The sequence below is a fragment of the Lynx canadensis genome, chromosome C2 (assembly GCF_007474595.2).
Source record: "Lynx canadensis isolate LIC74 chromosome C2, mLynCan4.pri.v2, whole genome shotgun sequence".
Lineage (NCBI taxonomy): Eukaryota > Metazoa > Chordata > Mammalia > Carnivora > Felidae > Lynx > Lynx canadensis.
Genome location: NC_044311.2, coordinates 54,208,958 through 54,231,090, shown reverse-complemented (window position 1 = coordinate 54,231,090; position 22,133 = coordinate 54,208,958). Strand labels below are relative to the sequence as shown.

Below are 22,133 nucleotides of genomic sequence, written 5' to 3'. Positions count from 1 at the left end.
AGCCAGCATTTTCTTTAGGTTTTAACACTGTAGTTAAACTGGAAAAAAAGTTCCATAGAAGTACGAAAAGACCCCAAATTGTGAATTGCTTATTGGTTTCTGATTTTTAGCATTAAAAAAAACAAAGGACGGTGGCACCTGGGTGGCTCAGTCGGTTAAGTGTCCGACTTCAGCTCAGGTCATGATCTCACAGACTGTGAGTTCAAGCCTCACATTAGGCTCTGTGCTGACAACTCAGAGCCTGGAGCCTCCTTCAGATTCTGTGTCTCCCTCTCTCTCTGCCCCTACCCTGCTCGCACTCTGTCTCTCTCAAAATAAAATAAAGACATTAAAAAAATTAAAATAAACAAAGGAGGGGCATCTGGGTGGCTCAGTTAGTTAAGCCTCCAACTTTGGCTCAGGTCATGATCTCACAGTTTGTGAGTTCAAGCCTTACTTCGGGTTCTGTGCTGACAGCTCAGAGCCTGAAGCCTGGTTTAGATTTTGTGTCTCCCTCTTTCTCTGCCCCTCCCCCACTCATGCTCTGTCTCTCTTCTCTCAAAAATAAATAAACATGAAAAAAATTTTTAAATAAAGTAAATAAAGGAACACATTTTATTTATTCTAGTAAGAGATATATTTGGGTCTAAAGATGTTTTTAACTTTATTGTTCAATGCCACTAGTGAAGCCTCACTATATATTTTTTCTAATTTTTGTAATTATTAGTTTTAAATTTGAATAACATAAATTCAAAAGGTTTAGAAATGAAAAATTATAGAAAAGTATACAGTGAAAAAGTCTCCCTCCTACACCCCTTTTTGTCAATCCAATTCCATTTAATAATGGTAATTACCATTATTAAACTCCCTTTTCCTTTCAGAGATTTTTAGTGCATATACAAACAATTTTGATATATGTTTTTAACTCCTTTTTTACAAAAATGTAACATACAAGTCTGTACATTGCTTTTCTCACACAACACTATTTCTAGTGATCTTTCTATATCAATATATGAAGTGTTTTCCTAATCCTTTTCCCACAACCATACAGCGTAACATTTTATGGACGTATCTGAATTTATTCAACATGTGCTCAAATGATGGACATTTAAGGTACTATCATAACACCTTCAAAAAACAAAACAAATCCTAGCAAGTGTAAAAAAAAATTTTTTTTAAAGTCTTAGCAAGTCTTAAGACATAGTAAGCAGTAAATAAATCCCTCTTGGATTTAGTTGAAATGAATCCACACTGAACCATTTCCAAGTTATAAAGAAATTCATTTCAGTAGCTAGTATAATAGTGTAATAGATTAACGTCATATGCCAGAAATACTTTGTTATGTGGACAAAAATACTAATCTTAAAGTCAGAAATCTGGACTTTAAATTCTAAATATGCTTGTTACCAGCTTTTTCTAAGGAAAATCACTTACTGGCTATGCATCTCAGTCTTTTTGTCCATAAAGTAAGTATGGTGATACCTATAGCACTAGGTTGTTTCCTGTTTCACAGGAAATAAATGTGAGAGAATCTATAAAATTTAAGTGTCTAAAACATGAGATATTTTCATAAATGTATTCTTTTTTTTTTTTTTTTCAACGTTTATTTATTTTTGGGACAGAGAGAGACAGAGCATGAACGGGGGAGGGGCAGAGAGAGAGGGAGACACAGAATCGGAAACAGGCTCCAGGCTCTGAGCCATCAGCCCAGAGCCCGATGCGGGGCTCGAACTCACGGACCGCGAGATCGTGACCTGGCTGAAGTCGGACGCTTAACCGACTGCGCCACCCAGGCGCCCCGTATAAATGTATTCTTATAAATCTTTAAAATATAGGCTCTTAGAGTACATTTTGTTATGGAACATAAATGTAATTAGTAGATCTCTCTTGTGATATTCAGACTTGCCTCACCCTTTCACTTTAGTAAAGGTGGGACAGGAGAACAAAAGTATTTCTCAGCTTCCAGAGTTTCAAAAATATATACATTATATTATAGTGTTTTAAGGGGCATCTTTCCCCTGTAAATTAAAAAAAAAGTAACTGTGCTTTAGCTTATGAATTAAATCAGTAGTTTAAAATTATTTATCAGGGACAGTTTATCATTCTAAGTAAGGGAGTGATATTTAATTGATCTTTAAATAAACACATTTTTATAATTAAATAATTTAAATGATCTGATATCAAGCACTAAAACTAATCCAATATTTTCATTTTTTCTAAATTTTAGAATGAAATTTTGGAAATTGCTCTGGATCAAAAAGGACTTACCAATGACAGAAAAATTGCCTTCATTGATAAAAATAGAGATCTCTATATCACCTCAGTGAAACGATTTGGGAAGGAAGAACAAATTATCAAACTTGGTAAAATAATTATAATATATTTAAATTTTTGATTGCTTGAATTAATCTCTGAATAATGCATTGAAAGAAAGACTTGCAAATTAAAAACATGATGGTTCTAGGTAAAATATTCAAATATTCCCATGAATTTTTAAGTGAATTTTTGCAAATGTTTTCACCATTATACAATCAGGAAATAGAGTCATACCTACCAGAAATTAGATGGGGTCCTGTGTGTCAGTTGATTTTTAAAATATTTTAATACTTATTATAGTGGAACTAATCGTACATTAACATTCTTTTTAAAATAAGGAACAATGGTGCATACTTTGGCATGGAGTGATACATGCAATATCCTTTGTGGACTTCAGGATACTCGATTTACAGTGTGGTACTACCCCAATACAGTTTATGTCGACAGAGACATTTTGCCTAAAACGTTATATGAAAGGGATGCAAGGTAACTGCATTTACTGTTGGAATTGTTTATAGTGGTAAATAACTCTAAAGTGTCATGTTTTTGCCTTTAATGTCAATCCTGAAAGGTACCTTTCACTCTACCAAATTGTTCACCTAAAGCTAGCTTGATGAGATTTAAATTTGGGGGTCAAGTTGAAAGTGTTGTATAATACTATTATATTTATTTGTTCCTTCTATGGATATAATTTTCCCTACATAAATATAATTTTCAAGCCTAATGTTTCAAGCCTAATGTAAAAAAACTCAGGTGTTTTTTTTTTTTTCAGTGTGGTTTAGTGATTTTAATATGGACATTTTTAAGATTTTTCAGTGGTACATAACGTGTCAATCTTTATTCTTTTTCAGATTATCATAAATTATTAATTATTGTCATACTTTCAGGAATTTATGTGTCTCTAGAATTGAATTTCTATATTAATATTAAAGATAGAAAAGTATATAAGGTTACTGAAGAGTTACTTTTTTTTTAATTTTATATGCTTCAGAAAATACATGTATATTCCTTAATTCTCTAGGAAATAGCAAGATCTCTCACTCTTGACAAAATAAGAATACAAAACTTCTCAACTCCAAAACTTAGCTTAACTTTCAAATCTATTTTGAGTTCATTTAATATTCAATTCACAACTTTAGCAAAACCAGAGAAGCATCATTTTAAAAGTATTTAAACTAGTGAAGTTAGTCACTTTACTTCAAGTTCACCTCTTTTTATTATCAGAAAATAATCTTAGAATCAGCTTAATTTTCTATTCATTTATACTTTCAAAAACTGAAGCTGTTTTTTAATCATTTGTATAATTTACCTTAAGACTTAGGGAAAAAATTTTATTTCAAATGCTTTTAGGCATAGCTCCCAAATAATAATTTTTGCCGCATTAAACTTTTATATTTTGCTCCAACTGGAGCAAGTTAGATTCAAATGTTTATTTAAACATATACATTCTCCCTGAAGTTAACTTTTTTGGGAGTGAATTTTAGAGATTTGGAGACTTTATATCTGTGTCAAGTGTAAACTCCCCTAATTAGTATATGAAAGATTTTGCGCAGAATATAAATTATACTTTGCTTTTTCCCAACAGTGAATTTAGTAAAAATCCCCATATTGTGAGTTTTGTTGGAAATCAGGTAACTATAAGAAGAGCTGATGGCTCACTGATTCACATCAGCATATCACCATATCCTGGTATTCTCCATGAATATGTAAGCAGTTCAAAATGGGAAGATGGTGTAAGACTTTGTCGTTTTGTTAAGGTACTTTATTTTATTTTAGATCCATGTTTGTGTATATATTGTGTATTTACACATATCTTTGTGCAGGATAAGAAATGGTAACAGCTGGGCACCTGGGTGGCTCAGTAGGTTAAGCATCTGACTTTAGCTCAGGTCATCATTTCATGGTTCATGAGTTTGAGCCCCACATTGGGATCTGCACTGACAGTGGGGAACCTGCCTGGGATTCTTTCTCTCTCCCTCTCTCTCTGCTCCTCCCCACTCACTCGCAATCTCTCTCTCTCTTTCTCAAAATAAATAAATAACCATTAAAAAAAAAGAAATGGTAACAGCTAAGGGCTGGAAAATTGCAAATGAGATCATGTCTTTTTTTTTTTTTTTTTTTTTTTTTTTTTTTTTTTTTTATAAGTGAAGACATGAGCAACACAGGGGGGTAGATATTGCTGTGTGATTTACTCTTAAAGAAGCTATAATTTAAATCAGTAGTTTCTCTATACTGGCACATATAGAAATCTTCTCTGGAACTTTTTTTTTAAAAAGTCAGATTCCCAAGTTTTATCCCAAGAGAGCTTCTAATTTATTAGATCTGGAATGAACCCTGGGCATATTTTTAAAATTCCTCAGATGATTTGTACACCTAAGGTTAAGAACCTCTACTTTAATTTTTTTTTAAAGTTTGTTCATTTTTGAGAGATAGACAAAGCATAAGTGGGGGAGGGGCAGAGAGAGGGAGACACAGAATCTGAAGCAGGCTCCAGGCTCTGAGCTGTCAGCACAGAGCCCGACATGGGGCTTGAACTAATGAACTGCGAGATCATGACCTGAGCCGAAGTCGTATGCTCAACCCAACTGACTGAGCCACCCAGGTGCCCCTAGAACCTCTACTTTAGACCAGCATTTCCCACTTGGTTGAATCCACTTGGTTGAATCCAGTATTTTCCAAACATATTTGACCACAGAACTTTTTTTTTAATTTTTTTTTTTTTTACATTTTTATTTGTTTTTGAGAGATAGAGAGAGACAGAGCACAAGGGGGAGGGTCAGAGAGAGAATGACACACAGATTCTGAAGCAGGTTCCAGGCTCCGAGCTGTCAGCACAGACCCCAAGGTGGGACCTGAACTCACAAACTGCAAAATCATGAGCTGAAGTTGGATGCTCAACCAACTGAGCCACTCAGGCGCCCCTGACCCCAGAACTTTTTAATTTTACATGGGTTAGCATTGCTTAAAATAATACTTTTAAAATGACCTTTAGATGCTTTCCCTTACAATGAGTCGTTGATAGAAATCTGCTGTAATAGCATTGTCTGAGAACCTCACTATTTCTCTGGCTCCTTGTAAGTTACATTCTTTGACCTCATCAGAAATACTGGAGGGTTTATAACCTTGAATTATCTTAAAAGTGTATCATAAGTTCAAAAATAAATCTTTGATAATTAGAAATGAAATTTTGTAATAATTTGTATTCAAAAGAAGTTCTCTATGTGTTATTAATATATTTCAACAAAGTACCCACGTGAAATTTCCACATGATTAATTTATTAAATTATTAGTTTTTTCAGTGCCATGCTCAACAATTTTTAATTTTTTCATTAAAATGTTAACTTTTATATATTTTAAGTCACTGTTTATTTTAAGGCAGTTCTGCTTCTAGTTGAAATAATTGTTCTCCTATTTCACTTTAGGAGCAAACCATGTGGGCTTGCCTAGCTGCTATGGCAGTTGCTAATAGAGATATGACTACCGCAGAAATAGCCTATGCAGCAATTGGTGAAGTAAATAATGTTTACTTACCTATATGTTTGCAGTTTTTCTTCCCTTTCTGTTACTCTACTTCATATATTTTTTCTTTTTTTAGATTGATAAGGTTCAGTACATCAATTCTATAAAAGATCTTCCATCTAAAGAATCAAAAGTGGCTCACATACTAATGTTTAGTGGGAACATACAGGAGGCTGAAATGGTACTTCTTCAGGCTGGCCTTGTTTATCAAGCGATCCAGATCAATATTAATCTCTATAACTGGGAAAGGTAATAAAAATGTTCTTCACCAATTCTGAAACCCAATTGATCTTAATGGTTTCTTCTATCTACCACTTGGTAAATTACGTTTTCCACTGTACTTAATAGTTTCCTAACATCACAGAAGAATTTATTCACATTTATATTTGTGAGTAGTTTGCCATTGAAGATTTATGCCTTTGCTAAACTTGTGATCGATTAGAAGTTGAGGTGTGAAGAAGAAAAGAGAATCTAGGATGTCTTCCAATTTTCTGATTTCAATAACTCAGATTGAATGAGTTATTCAATAACTAAGATTGAATTACTACCAATAGATGATGGTAGTAATATTGGCAGGTTTGGAAGGCAATATAGTGAGTTCAGTGTTAGGCATGTTGGATTTGAAATTTTGTGAAGAGATATGTGATAATAGTTGATTAATGAACCCGGAGCTCATGAGCAAGATTTGAACTGGAGATGTAGATTTAGCAGCCATTAGCCAAGTGGAGGGCAGTTGAAGAAAAAAGAATGGACACAATTGCTCAGGAAATGTGTGGAGTGAGAAGATATCAACTACGTTTATGGGTTGGGTGAAAGAAAAGAAATCTGTTGAAAGATTTGAATAAAGCAGTCAGACAGGCAGAGAGAAGAGCCATGAGAAATTTGTGTTGCTAAGGAAGAAAGGCCATCAGATTTGAAATGAGGAGTGCTCAGTAGTAGCCTTCTCCTCTACATGAGGCTTTGACACATTGCTTTCTGAGAGTGAGGGGCACACTGCTCTTTGCTGTGGCATATCAGGTATATCTCCTCATTCTCTCAGGTATTCATCTCTCAGGGAAGAGGCTGCAGTGCTTATACACACCTGAAGTTACTATGTTATAAAATTGGCATGCTGACTTTTTCAGGTTTGACATGTCTTTCATCACTTTTATCTATCTACCCCTACCCTACCATTTGTTAATAAGCAGATCCCAGTCATCATATCACTTTATTTATAAGTATTTCAGTATGTATCTCAAGGTTTTTAAAAATCTAACCACAATATCACAGTCACACTTTAAAGAATTAACAGTAATTCCTTTCGGTGTTCTTATTTCTCTGATCATCTCATAAATGTTTTGTTTTGTTTTATGGTTTGTTTGTTTGATTCAAGATCCAAAAAAATTTCCATACATTATGACTCCTAGATATGTTCTTTTCTTTTAATCTATAGGTTTTCCTATTTCTTATGTTTTCTTATAATTTTCCCACTACAGAAACTGGGCCTTTAGAGTTTCCTATAATCTGGATTTTGCTGATTGCATCTCTGTGGTGTCATTTGACACGTTCCTTTGCCGCTTGAATTAACCATAAATTGGTGTTGAATCTAGAAACTTGATTAGATTTAGGTTTAATTTTTTTTTTCCCCTTTTGGGAACACCTCATATCACAGAGGTAGTGTTGAATATATTTTCACAATGACTGGTTGTCTTTCTTTTTGTGATGTTAGCAGCCATTAATAATCATTGCCCAGATCCATTAATTAATTAAAATACTGGAAGGATAGAATTTAAGTGTCGGATGACAAATATATTAGACTTCTTTTAAGATCCCTGAATTTCTATATTTGTTTAAATCCTTTAGAAGGGAGCACATTTCATTTTGTTAATATGTTTATTCCATTTGAGAAGCAGTCTTGCTGATTTGTGCTTCTGTTATTCATATTTGAATTTGAAAATTACCTGCAACCTAATAAGTTGCAGCCCTTGAAGAGTTGTAGGTAAGCAGGTCATCTACTTGATGTTCACTTTGGACATTTGGTAGTAATCTGTTCTCAAAAATGGAAGTTAAGAGAGATAGACACTAGAAACTTTATGTATTAATAAAAAACAATTTCTCTGTTTCTACCAGTTATATAAAGTGATTTTGCTTCATTAAAGTTATGTAAAAGATCATATTTTGAAGTTACAAAATCTTTTTATATAACTTCCTTCTATTTAAAATCAGAGAGGATACATGGATTTATTCCAGCCCCATAATCTAATGTCACATTTGTTTGGTTGCCAAATAACCATTTTAAAGCTAAAGACATGCTGTTCCCATAACCCTTATATAATTTGGAGTGAATTTCCTTCTCTGTGTGATAAAGAAACATTTCTTACCCAGTGTATGCTTTCAGAGAACATTTAAAATAGCACATATAATTTGAATGTTTACCTTTAGCTATTGCTCTTCAATCAGATAATTAATACATATTTTATATAATGATAATGGCTATAATATAGATAATACTTAGCATCTAGTATCTAAATGTGGTATTAGACATTATATTTTATCCTTCATACATAATTAAATGTACTAATGTTCCATGACAATGATCTCTTTGGAGATAATTTTCTTTTTGAAAAGTCCCAACCGAAAAATGGTTACATATTCCCCACTTGGATACTTCTAGTTTTGTACAATCAAAAATTCCTTCCCCAGTCATGTTCAGTCATAAAAAAGGAATGGGAAATGGCATTTTTCAGGTGCCAGAGGACTGGTTCACCAGAGTCTCCACTCACACATCCACACTGGAGTCAGAGCCTTAGGGATATATGGAGGGTGATATGGGAGAGGATTAGAAGGATTAAAACATCATGGGGCGCCTGGGTGGCTCAGATCATTGAGCATCTGACTTCGGCTCAGGTCATGATTTTATGGCTGGTGAGTTCGAGCCCCGTGTCGGGCTCTGTGCTGACACCTCGGAGCCTGGAGCCTGCTTCAGATTCTGTGTCTCCCTCTCTCTCTGCGCCTCCCCTACTCGCACTCTGTCTCTCTCTCTCGAAAATAAATAAAAACATTTTAAAAATTAAAAAAAGAAGGATTAAAGCATCTTTACTTCTATTTCTCCTCTTTTGATACTCTATAAATTGGTTTTTGCCTTCTTGCATTTCACTTGTTTCTCTAAATTGCAGTACTTCTACATTCTTCTCTGTGTCCCTCTTTTTCTCTGAAAGACTTAAAGTCACAGAGGAATGAGGGAACTTTGTGAGGAGATTGTAATGGGTAGCAAATACTGATCCATGGATTTAGCAATATGTACATATACTTTTATAAGAAATCATTGTGCTGAATTTTGGCATTATCATTTGTATTACACCTGACTTAAATTCATAACTTTTTATATTGTCTTAATATTTCTCTTGGTTTTCTATCAACTGTCAATTAATATACACAGCATATCTAAGATACTTAAAACAATTTTTTTTAGTGTTTATTTTTGAAGGAGAGAGCGACAGAGCATGAGCAGGGGAGGAGCAGAGAGAAAGGGAGACACTGAATTCAAAGTGGGCTCCAGGCTCTGAGCTGTCAGCACAGAGCCCTGACCTGAGCGGAAATCAGGCGTTTAACCAACTGAGCCACCCAGGCACCCCTAAAATACTTTTTAAAGTGACTATTTAGGTCAAACCAAAGCATGCTAAAAATGAAACATTTTCCTACTGAAGGGTCACATGTTGCAAAAATCTAGTCAGTAGTCAGTATTGTCTAAACAACGGATTTACAGTATTTGGCTCTGATACATAAATCATGACTGGCCTATTCAGAAGTCATATATCATATGAGAAAACAAGGGAACTTGAAAAAGGATATACTTTAGCTATTATGATGGCCATTTCCCATACTTTAAAACAAGATTATAGTGAACAGTGTAGGAGAGCTATACTATACTGGATTTTTCCTGACTCAACTCATACGAGTTATGCACAGGATCATGGGCTGAGATACTGTCCAAAACCTACATACACAAATAGGCCAAGAACTGAAGATTAATCTTTTCATTTCCCTCGAAATTATCAATACATAGATTTTATGTCTTTGGTATTGTACCACTGATTTTAGCAATTAATTTAGTTCTTGCCTGCTATTTAAATAAAATATTACCTTGAAAATAACTTAAGTTACATTGAAAGATATTAATTGGATTATAAAATTTAAATGGGTATTAACTTATTCTAAGAATCAAATGGCAAAAGATTTTGTCAGATTTTTATTATCCACAAATTTTAGTTTTATAGTATTTTAAATTTGCTGTGTTATAACATAAAGGACATCAGTATTTATTTGAATATTGACCAGAATACATTCTAGACTGTAGATAAATAAATTCTGGAGCAGAATAAATTATAGACTTAAAAAAATTGTCAAGATAGTGGAACCACTTACACTGGGGGGGGGAGTTCATTCACTTGAATTTTACTATGATTTCAATTAATTTTTCAATGAACATTTACCATACATAGACTATGGTATACTCACCAAAGAGAAATGAAACCTAGATCTCCCTTCAGTTAATGTACAGGTTATGGAAGAAACAGACTCGTAAATAATTATAATATCTGTAAGCAGTGCTGTCATAATAGTATGCATAAAATGTCATGGAGCACAGATAAGATAATGGTCTTTTATTTCTACAAGGAGGGCTGGTCAGGGAGAAGAGATGATGTTTGATCTGGACCTTGAAGCATAAGTTGGAATTTGCAAGATGGATGAGGTAGGGAATGGTGTTCCATATTGAAGGATGAGTGGAAAGGGAACAACATAGACCATTTGTCTCACTCTGTTACCCCAAAACTCTAATCCAAGCAATGCTGATTATCTGTTTTGTTTCTCATTATAGGGCACTTGAATTGGCTGTAAAATATAAAACACACGTTGATACAGTTCTTGCTTACCGGCAAAAGTTTTTGGAGACATTTGGTAAACAGGAAACTAATAAACGGTATTTGCAGTATGCAGAAGGTGTAAGTATTATACAGTATTTTACGATAATGTATATGCTTTGTAAGTATATATAATATTCATCTTAATAAGACAAAATTGGAATAATTCATACCATAATCTCAAAATCACTTTTTGCCTTATGATATTATAGTCTTATTTTGACTATATAATTATATTACTGATTTTTTTCTGGAATCTTAAAGCCATGTTTTGATGAACTCAAATCTGTTTTCGTATTTAATTTGTATTAAGGTTGGGTGCTAATTGATATTTTTAGATAAGCAATATAAATGGCTGGGATAAAGGTTTCTAACTCCTAAATTTTGTCTTCCACCAGCTGCCCCTTCTGCTCCAGGGGAAATATATAAGCACAGAGGGCATTGGCCAGAAAATGGATACTTTGTCACTTTGCAAAATTCTAGGGAGCTAGTTTGCACCTAGAGTGGAGCCTAGCCCAGGTAGACTTCACTGTCTAGAACCAAAGAAGGCTAAACCATTGCCTCTCAAATCCCTACCAGAATCTCAGGTTTCATCACTATAATTAGAAGAAAGTCATTCCAGTATGTATCAGCCCATGTGCATTTTGCCTAAGTGCCTAGAGCAGGACTATTGTAGCTACCTGCTTAGATCCATCTAGGCTCAGGCTACAGAAAGAGAGTTCACCTCTAGCCATGCAGACCCAAGAGACTTACAATCCCAAGACAGGGGCAACCTTCCTCCCACCTCTGTGAACCAGTTGATTTTCTCAGCCTTTTATTCATTTTATTAAAAAAATGTTTATGAGTGCTCACTCTGGGCCAGGTATTATGCTGGATGCTGAGTCAGATATGGCCTCTGTTTTTGTGGAGCTTGTAGACTATGTGGGAGTGCTGCTCCTTGGAAATGGAATAAAATGGAATGTTCTGACCTGTCCTAAAGGGCAGAGTAAATTAGAGGAACCTTAGGAAGAGGAAAGAAGGTACCTACAATTTCTACTAAAGCCAACATTATACATTTATCATATGACTTGATAAACTCAGTCTTTCTCCTCTTATGTAGGGAAAAACAGTTCTTCCCTGCTATGAGTCTTTCACCTGTAAGTCTTCTTTACTATTCACACAGAACACTTCACTTCTGGTCACCTAACATGTGGAGGTTTCCCCTCATGCCAACAAGCAGTCTCCAACACCAGCTGTGTGTCCTACAATTTAACTCAGCTCTGATACTGCCTAACTGGAGATGGTATCAGATTCCACAGGTAAAGGGCTCATTCCCACAAGATTGCCCTCACTCCTCATCAGATGCTGTTACAAGCTCAGATTATCACCTGTGCTTCTGACTGACCAGCTATAGATCTGCAGTCCCAGTAACCCCTGCCTTAGGTTTCAGATGCAAGTCACAAGTCCAGGTTGTTACCTGTACTTCTGACTGACTTGCTATAAGTCAGAGGCTCCCATTCCCCCTTTCTGGTTTGGTTAGTTTGCTAGAGTGGCTCACAGAACTAAGGAAACATTTACTTATGTTTACCAGTTTATTAAGGGATATGATAAAGGGTACAGATGAACAGCCAGATGAAAAGATACTTAGGGCAAGGTCAGGGAAGGTCCTACCCTCAGGAGCTCCTGTCTCTTCAGAGTTGGGGTGTGTTACCCTCCCAGTGTGGATGTGTTCACCAGCCCAGGAGTTCTCTGAACCCTGTACTTTGCTATTTTATCGAGGCTTCATCACATAGGCATGATCAGCCATTAACTCCATTTTCAACCTTTCTTCCTTCCCAAGGGAATGGGGGCAGGACTGAAAATTCCTAGCTTCTAATCATGACTTGGTCTTTCTGGTGATCAGCCCTCATCTGGAAGCCATCCAAGGACTCTCCCAGAGTTGTCTCTTTAAAACAAAAGATGCTTCTATCACTCAGAAAGCCTCGTGTCAGGAACTGAGGTCAAAGACCAAATATTAGAACAAAAGATGTTCCTAGTGCTGTTATCACTTAGGAAACTACAAGAGTTCTAGGAGTTCTTTGCCAGAAACTGGGAGCAGCGACCAATATATATATTTTCTATTGCCTCACACCATATTTAGAATACTGAGTGTCATGATCTGCAGTTTTGGACTTCAGAACAGCTCTCAAGGTAGTAAAGCCTTTGAAACCATTCTTGGAGTTCTGCAATGCAACTTCAGCATCTAGATCCAGGACAGACACAAGTTGTCTGTTTCTTGGTAGGAAGAGGTGTATTTTACAGATGCTCCACAGACTATTTGTTTCATTTGAAGCTTCACTATTAAAAATGAATCCTCTAGGAGTTTGGGCTATGAGAGCTTGCTCTACTACTGGGACAAACTCAGGGTCCCTGGGACCTCTGAGGACTACACTCTAATCCACAGAATAGGACAGCAGCCATCACCCCTACAGTGCTAAGCACCCTAGAGAATCACCAATCACCTGATCTTTTTGTCATGGTTTTGAAAATATGATGATATGTTAAAACTGAGCACGCATGTTAAATTTACTTTATGGCATAATTTTAAGCAGATACATACTACTCTGCTTCCTCTTCATCATCCTTGCCATCAATATATTTTTCAGTATTTTCACATTAGGTGCTTTGGAGGACATAGAAAATATAACTCTTCCCCACAAATTTATAATTATTATAATTTATATTATAATTATTACATCATTATAATTAAAATTGTATTTTAGATAGTAAAAATTTAACATTTTTATCTTCTTTCTTATTATCTATGTATTCAACTGTTAACCAAAATGTAATACTTCAATCGCAAGAGTGGCAGAAATTTTCAGAGATTTTTTTAATCCTGAAACTATATAGGTTACTTTGACTCCCTATGGTCCTACATTCTAGTATCCTTTTTTTTCCTCATAAATGTAATTTGGAAGCTAACTGGAAATTATAAAGCAGTATTTTAAGATGAAAATTATTTTTTACTCAAAAATTTCCCACTATTTATCTACCTTAGCCAAAATTTTGATTATATAAACATTTTATTTGCTAAGTGTTAAGAGAGCATTTTTAAAAACTAAGAAATTTATTCTAGATATCTAGTGAATTCTGGTGGGTTCATAGTACATAATGTGGAAGCTTATACAAAGTCAAAAGTTTCATATATGTTTGTATTCATGAGCCCTGAAATGTTATTTGGGCATTTCTAGTTTAAAATATGGAAACCTGGGATTTATACAAGGTGGACTGTCTTCTAAGATCCCAACTAGAGTCATTGTACCTGGTCTACAACAGTAAATATTTGTAAAATAATTTGTAAGTCGGCCAATAAAATTCACTTGAGGAATATACAATCTACCAAATATATTGTGTACAAGAAGAAAAGTAGAAGAACCAAGAAATGTTTAAAACATTATTCTAGGAGAAAGAAAACAGTGGAAATATAAACAAACAAACAACTTGGGAACAGACTTTCAGAAAGTATAGAATTTTGAAGAAGATGCAGAAGAGCCAGCACTCTAGTTCAGACAAACCACGTTAGGCATAGCTACTACCTGAGCTCTTTTGCAGGTTTTAAGACCTTGTAATCTTATGATTATATATCTATATATGTATCTATCTATATCTATATCTATATCTATATCTATATCTATATCTGTATCTGTATCTATATATGTATCTACATATATATCTATGTATCTATGTGTCTCTACATATCTATCTATATGTCTCTACATATACATCTACATATATATCTATATATGTATCTACATATATAGGTATCTACATCTATATCTATATCTATTATGTATCTATATATATATTGGTAGGTGATAGTTCATCTGGTAGGTAGTTACTTATTCATTCAATATTTATTGAGTACTTTCTGCAGACAATGTACTCCCCTTCTATTTCAAATAGAAAAGTAAATATGGCAGACACTGACCCCAGCTTTATGAATCTTGTATTCAGTGGAAGCTATAGTTAATTATACAGTTGTTAATTTCAATTGTGATCATTGGCTTGAAGATGCTATAAAACTTGATGGGTGGGGGTGCCTCAGTTGGTCAAGCATCTGACTTCAGCTCGGGTCATGATCTCGCAGTTCAGAAGTTCAAGCCCCACATCAAGCTGCCTGTTGTCAGTGTGAAGTCTGCTTCAGATCCTTTGTTCCCCCCTCTCTCTGCTCACTCCCCGCGCACGTTCTCTCTCTCAAAATAATAAATAAACATTAAAAAAAAAACTTGATGTGTAGGGAACCTGATCTAGAGTGGTGGGGATTAGCAAAGACTTTCTAAGCAAGGCAAACAATATTTGAGCTGAACTCTAAAGAATAAATAGTAGAAGCTGACTGGATTTGGGGTGGGAGAGGAAGTGGGGGTGGGCATGTTCCAGGCAGAGAGAAAGCTCTTAAATGGGAAACAGTAAAGAACAAAAGGGAGATTAACTTGAGGGTTTCATAGGGCAAATTAAGGATTTTGGACTCTATGCTAAGACATATGTGAAGTCATTAAAAGGAAGTAACATGATTGCTTTTCCCTTTTAAAATCCTGATTCCTCAAAATAAATGGAAACTAAAGAGTTTTCCACAAAATTATCTTGAGTAGGGTTTTATCAGTGTTAAAGGATATATATGATAATAAGACCAAATGTGTGAGGTCTTGAAAGAACGGGAAGGAGTCCCTTGTAACTGCTCTGGATCCTGGGTACTGAGTAGTTGGAATATTGGTTGGGACCAGACATTGGAGGGTCTTAATACCATGTTAAGAGAATAGACTTCATAATGCAGGCAATGGGAAGGCTTGGAGGTTTGCAATCAAGAGAATGATTTGAAAGATACCTTTTGGTGTAGAAGATGGATCAGAGGTAAGGGTGGTGACTAGGAGATCAGTTAGGAGATTACTATAATAGTTTCACCAGGAGATGGTTGGGGTGGTAGTTAGGTTGGTTAGGCAAGACATTTGAGAACAACTTCAACATTTCTGGTGTGGTTGACTGGTAGATGGAGAGGGATGCCATTAATCTAGATAAGGAACAGTGAGAATATACAAGTTTTAGACCTTTTGAGTTTGAATACATGAAAATATACATTTTTTTTTGTTTGAAGTCCCTGTGGGATATCCAGATGGAGATATCTAATAGGCAATTGGAAATATAATTGTGAACATTGAAGGATACTGACAAAGAGGAATCAGGGCATGATAAATAAATTTATGGTCATGACCATGTAGGCATAGTTGAAAGTATGAAAGTTGATGTCATCTCCTAGGAAAGTATAAAAAAGTTGTGGTTGGAATCCTGGTGAATACAAATACTAACAGCTAAGAGGTTACCTAGGGAGGGGTACCTGGGTGGCTCAGTTGGTTGAGCGTCCAACTCTTGATTATGGCTCGTCCCCTCCATGCTGAGAGTGGAGCCTGCTTGAAATTCTCTCTCTCTCCCTCTGTCCCTCACCCTCTACCCTTCTCCCCCACTCACATGCACACATGCTCTCTCTCTCAAATAAATTTTTTAAAAATTAAGTAAAACAAAGTATAAATTACTTAAAAAAAAAGAGGTTGTCTAGGGAAAAGAAACAGGAGGAAAAAAAGACTGAGAACTTTGAGAAAGGAGAGCACAAACCAGAAGAGAATGGTATTATATAGTCAGAGATTTTTCAAAGAACTTTGGTCAGCAAGATCTAGGGAATGCTTCTACATCAGGACCTTTTCCTTCCTTTTGTCAGTGTGCTCTTCCCCAGATATTCCCATGGACTCACTAACCTCTTTTAGGTCTTCACGTCAAATTCTCAGGGACATCTTTTCCTACCACTCTGTTTAAAATACAACACCCCCTTCCCCCAACTCTACTCCTGGCACTCAGTATTTCCTTTCCCTGTTTCCAAAACTCTTACCACTTCTCACATTTTATATATTTTTAGGGGCACCTGAGTGGCTCAGTCAGTTAAGCCCCCAACTTCAGCTCAGGTCATGATCTCGCGGTTTGTGAGTTCAAGCCCCACGTCAGGCTTTTAAAGGGGCGCCTGGGGGGCTCAGTTGGTTGAGCATCTGACTTCAGCTCAGGTCCTGATCTCATGGTTCATGAGTTTGAGCCCCGCGTCGGGCTGTGTACTGAGAGCTCAGACCCTGGAGCCTGCTTCCAATTCTGTGTCTCCCTCTCTCTCTCTGCCCCTCCCCTGCTCATGCTCTGTCTCTGTCTCTTTCAAAAATAAATGAACATTAAAAAAGAATGCAACACCCCCTTCCCCCAACTCCACCCCTGGCACTCAGTATTTCCTTTCCCTGTTTCCAAAACTCTTACCACTTCTCACATTTTATATATTTTTATATCTTCCACTATTATTTGTCTTTGCTTATCTTTCTATGAAGACTGTGATTTTTATCAATTAATTCACTGCTGAAGCCTTGCACCTAGAACAATCCTTGGCGTATAGTAAGCACTAAATACTTATTGAATGAGTAATCGAATCATATGTAGGATGAGGAATGAAAACACTTGATGGTGGCTTTAGTGAAAAGTTCATGAAGTGTGGTAGGAGCACAGTCACATTATCGTGTTCTGAGGACAAAATGAGAGTTAGGAATGAGAAGAAGAACGAGGGTGGTAGTTTGCAGGGAGACAGAATTGAGGGGGAAGGATGATGAGCAGCAGCCAGTGTAGCAAGGAAATTGAAAATGTGAGTAATATAACTGAAGGCAGATGTCCCAGGGGAGTGGAAGAAGATGGGATCAGGGATGTATGTGAAGAGGTCGGCCTGAGACAGAAAGGAAAGAGAGATGAATACAAATGTAGGTAAATTTGTGTGAAGAAGGAGATTAAGCAAATTCATGTCTGATGACCACTGTATTCTCTGGAAAGCCATTTGGTATGATTTTGAAATTACTTCTATGTGAATAAGAAGAATTTACCAGGGACTAGAATAAGAAGTGCCAAATAGTACTAACACACCCTATAATAGGAAAAGATGTGTCTTGGTGTAGAGATCAGTCACTTGAAAGCTGTCATGATGAGTACATCCTTATCTAAAACCCACTAGTAAAAGTATTCTAGTCCAAGAACTAAATTAGCAGTAGAACACTGTTCTAAAACTGGATAAATGCCAAAGTGAAAGTGAAGCATTCATTTTCAATAGGATAACTATCAACTGGCTCCCTCATTTGTACTCTAGCAAGTGATAGAATAGATGGCATCAATTTACTTGATGGACTTCTGGTACAACAGAGCAACAGTTGCTCAGTGTACGGTCAATATATGGTTTTATTGTGATTGATCTGAGAAACATATGTAAGTCAATTTAAGGCTGGAAGAAGGCCAAGGCATTTATCAAGTTTTGTCTTTCTCTTTGCAAATGTTTTGTTAGACATAGAGTGTTTTGCCATTTAAAAATATCAAGTTCTGGCCTGATTGAAAAATGGGTCTTTCAAATAGTCTTAACATTTGCTCTGCCTTTCAGTGAGCGGTCACTTGCATCTTACCACAGACATTCATCTTCTATGAGTGAGAGGGATTCTTTTAATTCATCCATTTTATATATTATAGACTAGTATATGGAATGATCTCTTTTTTAAAGTGGCCAAAATATCCACAAATTACCATGCAGAAATTTAGATGAAAGATATTGAAATAAAAAAGAACCAATACTTTATCAACTTCCAGCATAAAAGAGGCACAAAGCCCTGATAAGGTTAAACTTATCTCCCAGTTACTTAAAATAAATCTGCTCAGGCAGCAAGTAGTACCTAAGTCTGGTTTAATGCTACTTATTTCACTCAATTCCCCTATATGAAGATGAAAACCTATTCACTTTTGGCTCAGTCTCAGGGGTTGGGGCTTATTTCATTGTAAATCGGAATTAGGTTAATCTAGGACCCAATTTTTCTGTACCTTGCCTGGGACAACACACATTCCTAAAGTAGTCATCTCCAAATTTTTCTAAACAATAGAATGCTTTTTCCTAAAGAAATTGTTCACAGATGTCAGGGCAGAGTCCATAGCTAACAGCAAGTATAATCAGCTTAGGGGAAACGCAGGGTAGAAGGCATGGCTGGAAAAATGGCCCCATGTCAGTGGGGCATGTGACTTGATCTCCCGGTTTTGAGTCTGAGCCCCACGTTGGGCATAGAGATTAAAAAAAATGGAAACATAAAAATGGTACTTTTCAGTGATTGTTTTTACATGTCCCCCAGCCTTGATTATGCACTGCACTTTCTTTAATATCTTTTTGTTGTTGTCTAAACCATCACCATGTCTGTATTACTTTAATAGTTGTTGTAAAGGAGTCCCTTTTTCAGAGTATGCTCAGGAGAAGCAAACACTCCCCTATTCTTACTCATACCTAGGCTCTAATGGAAACCTCAGTGAAAAAAAAAAAGGTAAAATGCTAACCCATTTGAAACATGGCCTCATGGCTAGGGCCCTGTCCATTTTTCCTCTTGTTTGGAGGAGAACAGTCCACCTTCTCCCCCTGTCCCTGAGGCACCTATGCAGAATCTGAAGGCTCCATGAGACTATTTAGATGTAGTTTTATCAACAGCTACAACTAGATTTTGGTGTTTTGAATCATGATGAGAATCTTTCCTTTTAATTGTGGTAATTGTTTTGTTTGGTCTTATTCTTAAAGGTATTTTTTATTTAAGCATTATTTCTTTTTTTTTAACATTTGTTTATTTTTGAAAGACAGAGAGAGACAGAGAGTGAGTGGGAGAAGGGGAGAGAGAGGGAGGGAGACACAGAATCTGAAGCAGGCTCCAGGCTCTGAGCTGTCAGCACAGAGCCCGATGCAGGGCTCGAACCCACGAACCTGGAAACCATGACCTGCGCCGAAGTCGGATGCTTAACCAACTGAGCCATCCAGGCGCCCCTTAACTTGTCTTTCATGCTCTCTTTTTTCTCTAGTGATTTAGAAGCCATCATTCTATTTTTTGTTTACTCTTGGTTACCTTGGATTAAGCAAAACTGTGTTATACTATATCAGTATTTTTCTTCTTTTCTTCTTTTGCAGCTCCAAATAGATTGGGAGAAAATCAAAGCCAAAATTGAGATGGAAATTACCAAAGAACGAGAGCAATCATCAAGCAGCCAGTCCAGCAAGCATATAGGTCTAAAGCACTAAATTCCTTGCTTACCATTAAGAAATTTTACCTTTTGAAATATTCTGATTAACCAAGGATAATTGTATTTTTATTGCTAAAGAAAAAGGCAGAATCTTTAAGTATAAGTACTTGCTGTGTATTTACCACTAAAAATACATTCAGAAAGACTAAGCACAAAATAATTGATGCAGTTTCATCTTTTATATGGTTTAGTCCAATAATTAGCAAAATATTCTCATATACTTATGATACACCTATGTAGTATTGCTTACATTCCAGTTTTTGTCCATTATTTTATCCCTGAATCATCAGCATGAACAAATATTAATGCTCATAATAAAACATTGGACCCTTTAAAATGTATGATAGCATTAATTTTTATTTGACGACTAAATCATAAGATGTTCCAAAAGTTTACTTATACAACAAAAATACATGAGGATGGATTTATGAAAATGTATAACAGTACATACATTTGTACATCAGTATTCATAGGATTATTAACAGTAGCAAAAAGGACAAAAAAAAGATGTCTATCAACAGATGAACGGATAAACAAAATATGGTATATACATACAGTGGAATATTATTCAGCCTTTAAAGGGAAAGGAATTTTGATGCATGCTACAACATGGATGAACCTTGAAAATAATGCTAACTGAAATAACCCAGACTACTGAATGATCCCACTTATATGAGGTACCTAAAATAGGGAAGTTCGTTGAGACAGAAAGGAGAATAGTGGTTGCCAGGCATTGGAGGGAGGTGGATATGGGGCATTCTTGTTTAATGAGTACAGAATTCCTGTTTGGGATGAATGAGTTCTGGAAATGGACAGTGGCGATTATCGCACAGCATTGTGAATATACTTAATGCCACCGAATGGTACAGTTAAAAATGGTTAAAATGGTAAGTTATATATATATCTGCACCATAATTTTAGAAATATATCTAGAATGGACAAGAAATATTTTTCTCATTACTCTCCTGACTTGAGAATGTTCACTCACTAGGGTCCTGGAGTCTGAATTTGTGACAATCTCCTTAAATGATAAACCTGTTTGACTACTTTCAGTATGTCCTAAAATATTGCCACAGAAGCTTTTTAACATGAACCCAAATACTCCTTAGAAAGTCCTCCATAATGTAAATTTTGGAGGGGCATATTATAGAGTGGGTATACGCATATTCACTGGAAAATGATTACCTCTCTCATTTTCATTTTGATTAATGTATATTTATTTTATGAAAATGTTCTTGTCTTTTCAACATATTTCTTTTCTTTTCTGGAATGTTGAAATATTCTGTTCTTCAGATGCTGGGTACAAGAGTGAGTTTAGTTTGTGAAATATGATTGAGCAGTTTACTTATAAGTTGTACTTATTTATTAATGTTTTCTATATAATGTTATATTTCAATAAACAGTTTAAAAAGAAAAAATGATTAAAAGGGTAAATTTTATATCATATTTATTTTACTACAGTTTTAATAGTTAAAAAATATTATGAAAAATGTCTGCATTCTAACAATTCGGATACTAACAAGGTGTTCTAAAATTCAATTCTGATACTACCCAGAGTTAGTGTCAGGTCCCACAAGTTAGAGGACAGCATTCCCAATTAGACTGTTCTTATTTCAATTGTCAGCCACATGCGGGGACCCCAGGATACCCACACTTCTGAGTTGGCAGCAAATTTGGGGGTTTCTACCATGCCCCCTTTGGGCTTGGTACTTCGAATGACTCACTGAAATGCTTTACTTTTAATTATAGTTTTATTATAAAAGATATAACTCAGGAGCAGCCAAGCAGAAGAGATGCATAAAGTCTAGGAGAAAAGTGAGGTCTGGGAGGGGTGGGGGATGGGGTTGGGGCATAGAGTTTTTCATTATGCCTTCTGTTTGTAGAGAGAAGAGAATCTAGGACCGTCATCCTCCCAGAACATTGATGTGCTCACCAATCGGGAAGCTCTTGTAGGACTTGCTGTTCTGAATTTCTTATCAGGGTTTTATTACATACGTGCAATTAATTAAATCACTGCCCATGTGATTGAAATCTTCCTCTCCCTGGAGGTCAGGTGGTTGAAAGTTTTAGCACTCTAACTATGTGGTTTTTCTTTTTTTTTTTCAACATTTATTTATTTTTGGGACAGAGAGAGACAGAGCATGAACGGGGGAGGGGCAGAGAGAGAGGGAGACACAGAATCGGAAACAGGCTCCAGGCTCCGAGCCATCAGCCCAGAGCCTGACGCGGGGCTCGAACTCACGGACCGCGAGATCGTGACCTGGCTGAAGTCGGACGCTTAACCGACTGCGCCACCCAGGC

The 22,133-nt window shown here is 36.0% G+C and overlaps 1 protein-coding gene across 1 annotated transcript in view; it reads left to right on the top strand.

The window, feature by feature from the left end:
* The window catches only part of IFT80 (intraflagellar transport 80), a 140,483-nt gene extending 120,310 nt beyond the window's left edge, over positions 1-20,173 (top strand). Inside the window, exons 14-20 of the mRNA XM_030328653.1 lie at positions 2,207-2,342; positions 2,634-2,781; positions 3,881-4,052; positions 5,718-5,807; positions 5,891-6,063; positions 10,673-10,796; positions 19,720-20,173. Coding sequence (XP_030184513.1) covers positions 2,207-2,342; positions 2,634-2,781; positions 3,881-4,052; positions 5,718-5,807; positions 5,891-6,063; positions 10,673-10,796; positions 19,720-19,830 — 954 coding nt within the window. The 3' untranslated portion in view covers positions 19,831-20,173. The remainder of the gene's footprint in view (positions 1-2,206; positions 2,343-2,633; positions 2,782-3,880; positions 4,053-5,717; positions 5,808-5,890; positions 6,064-10,672; positions 10,797-19,719) is intronic.
* Positions 20,174-22,133: the final 1,960 nt, after the last annotated feature.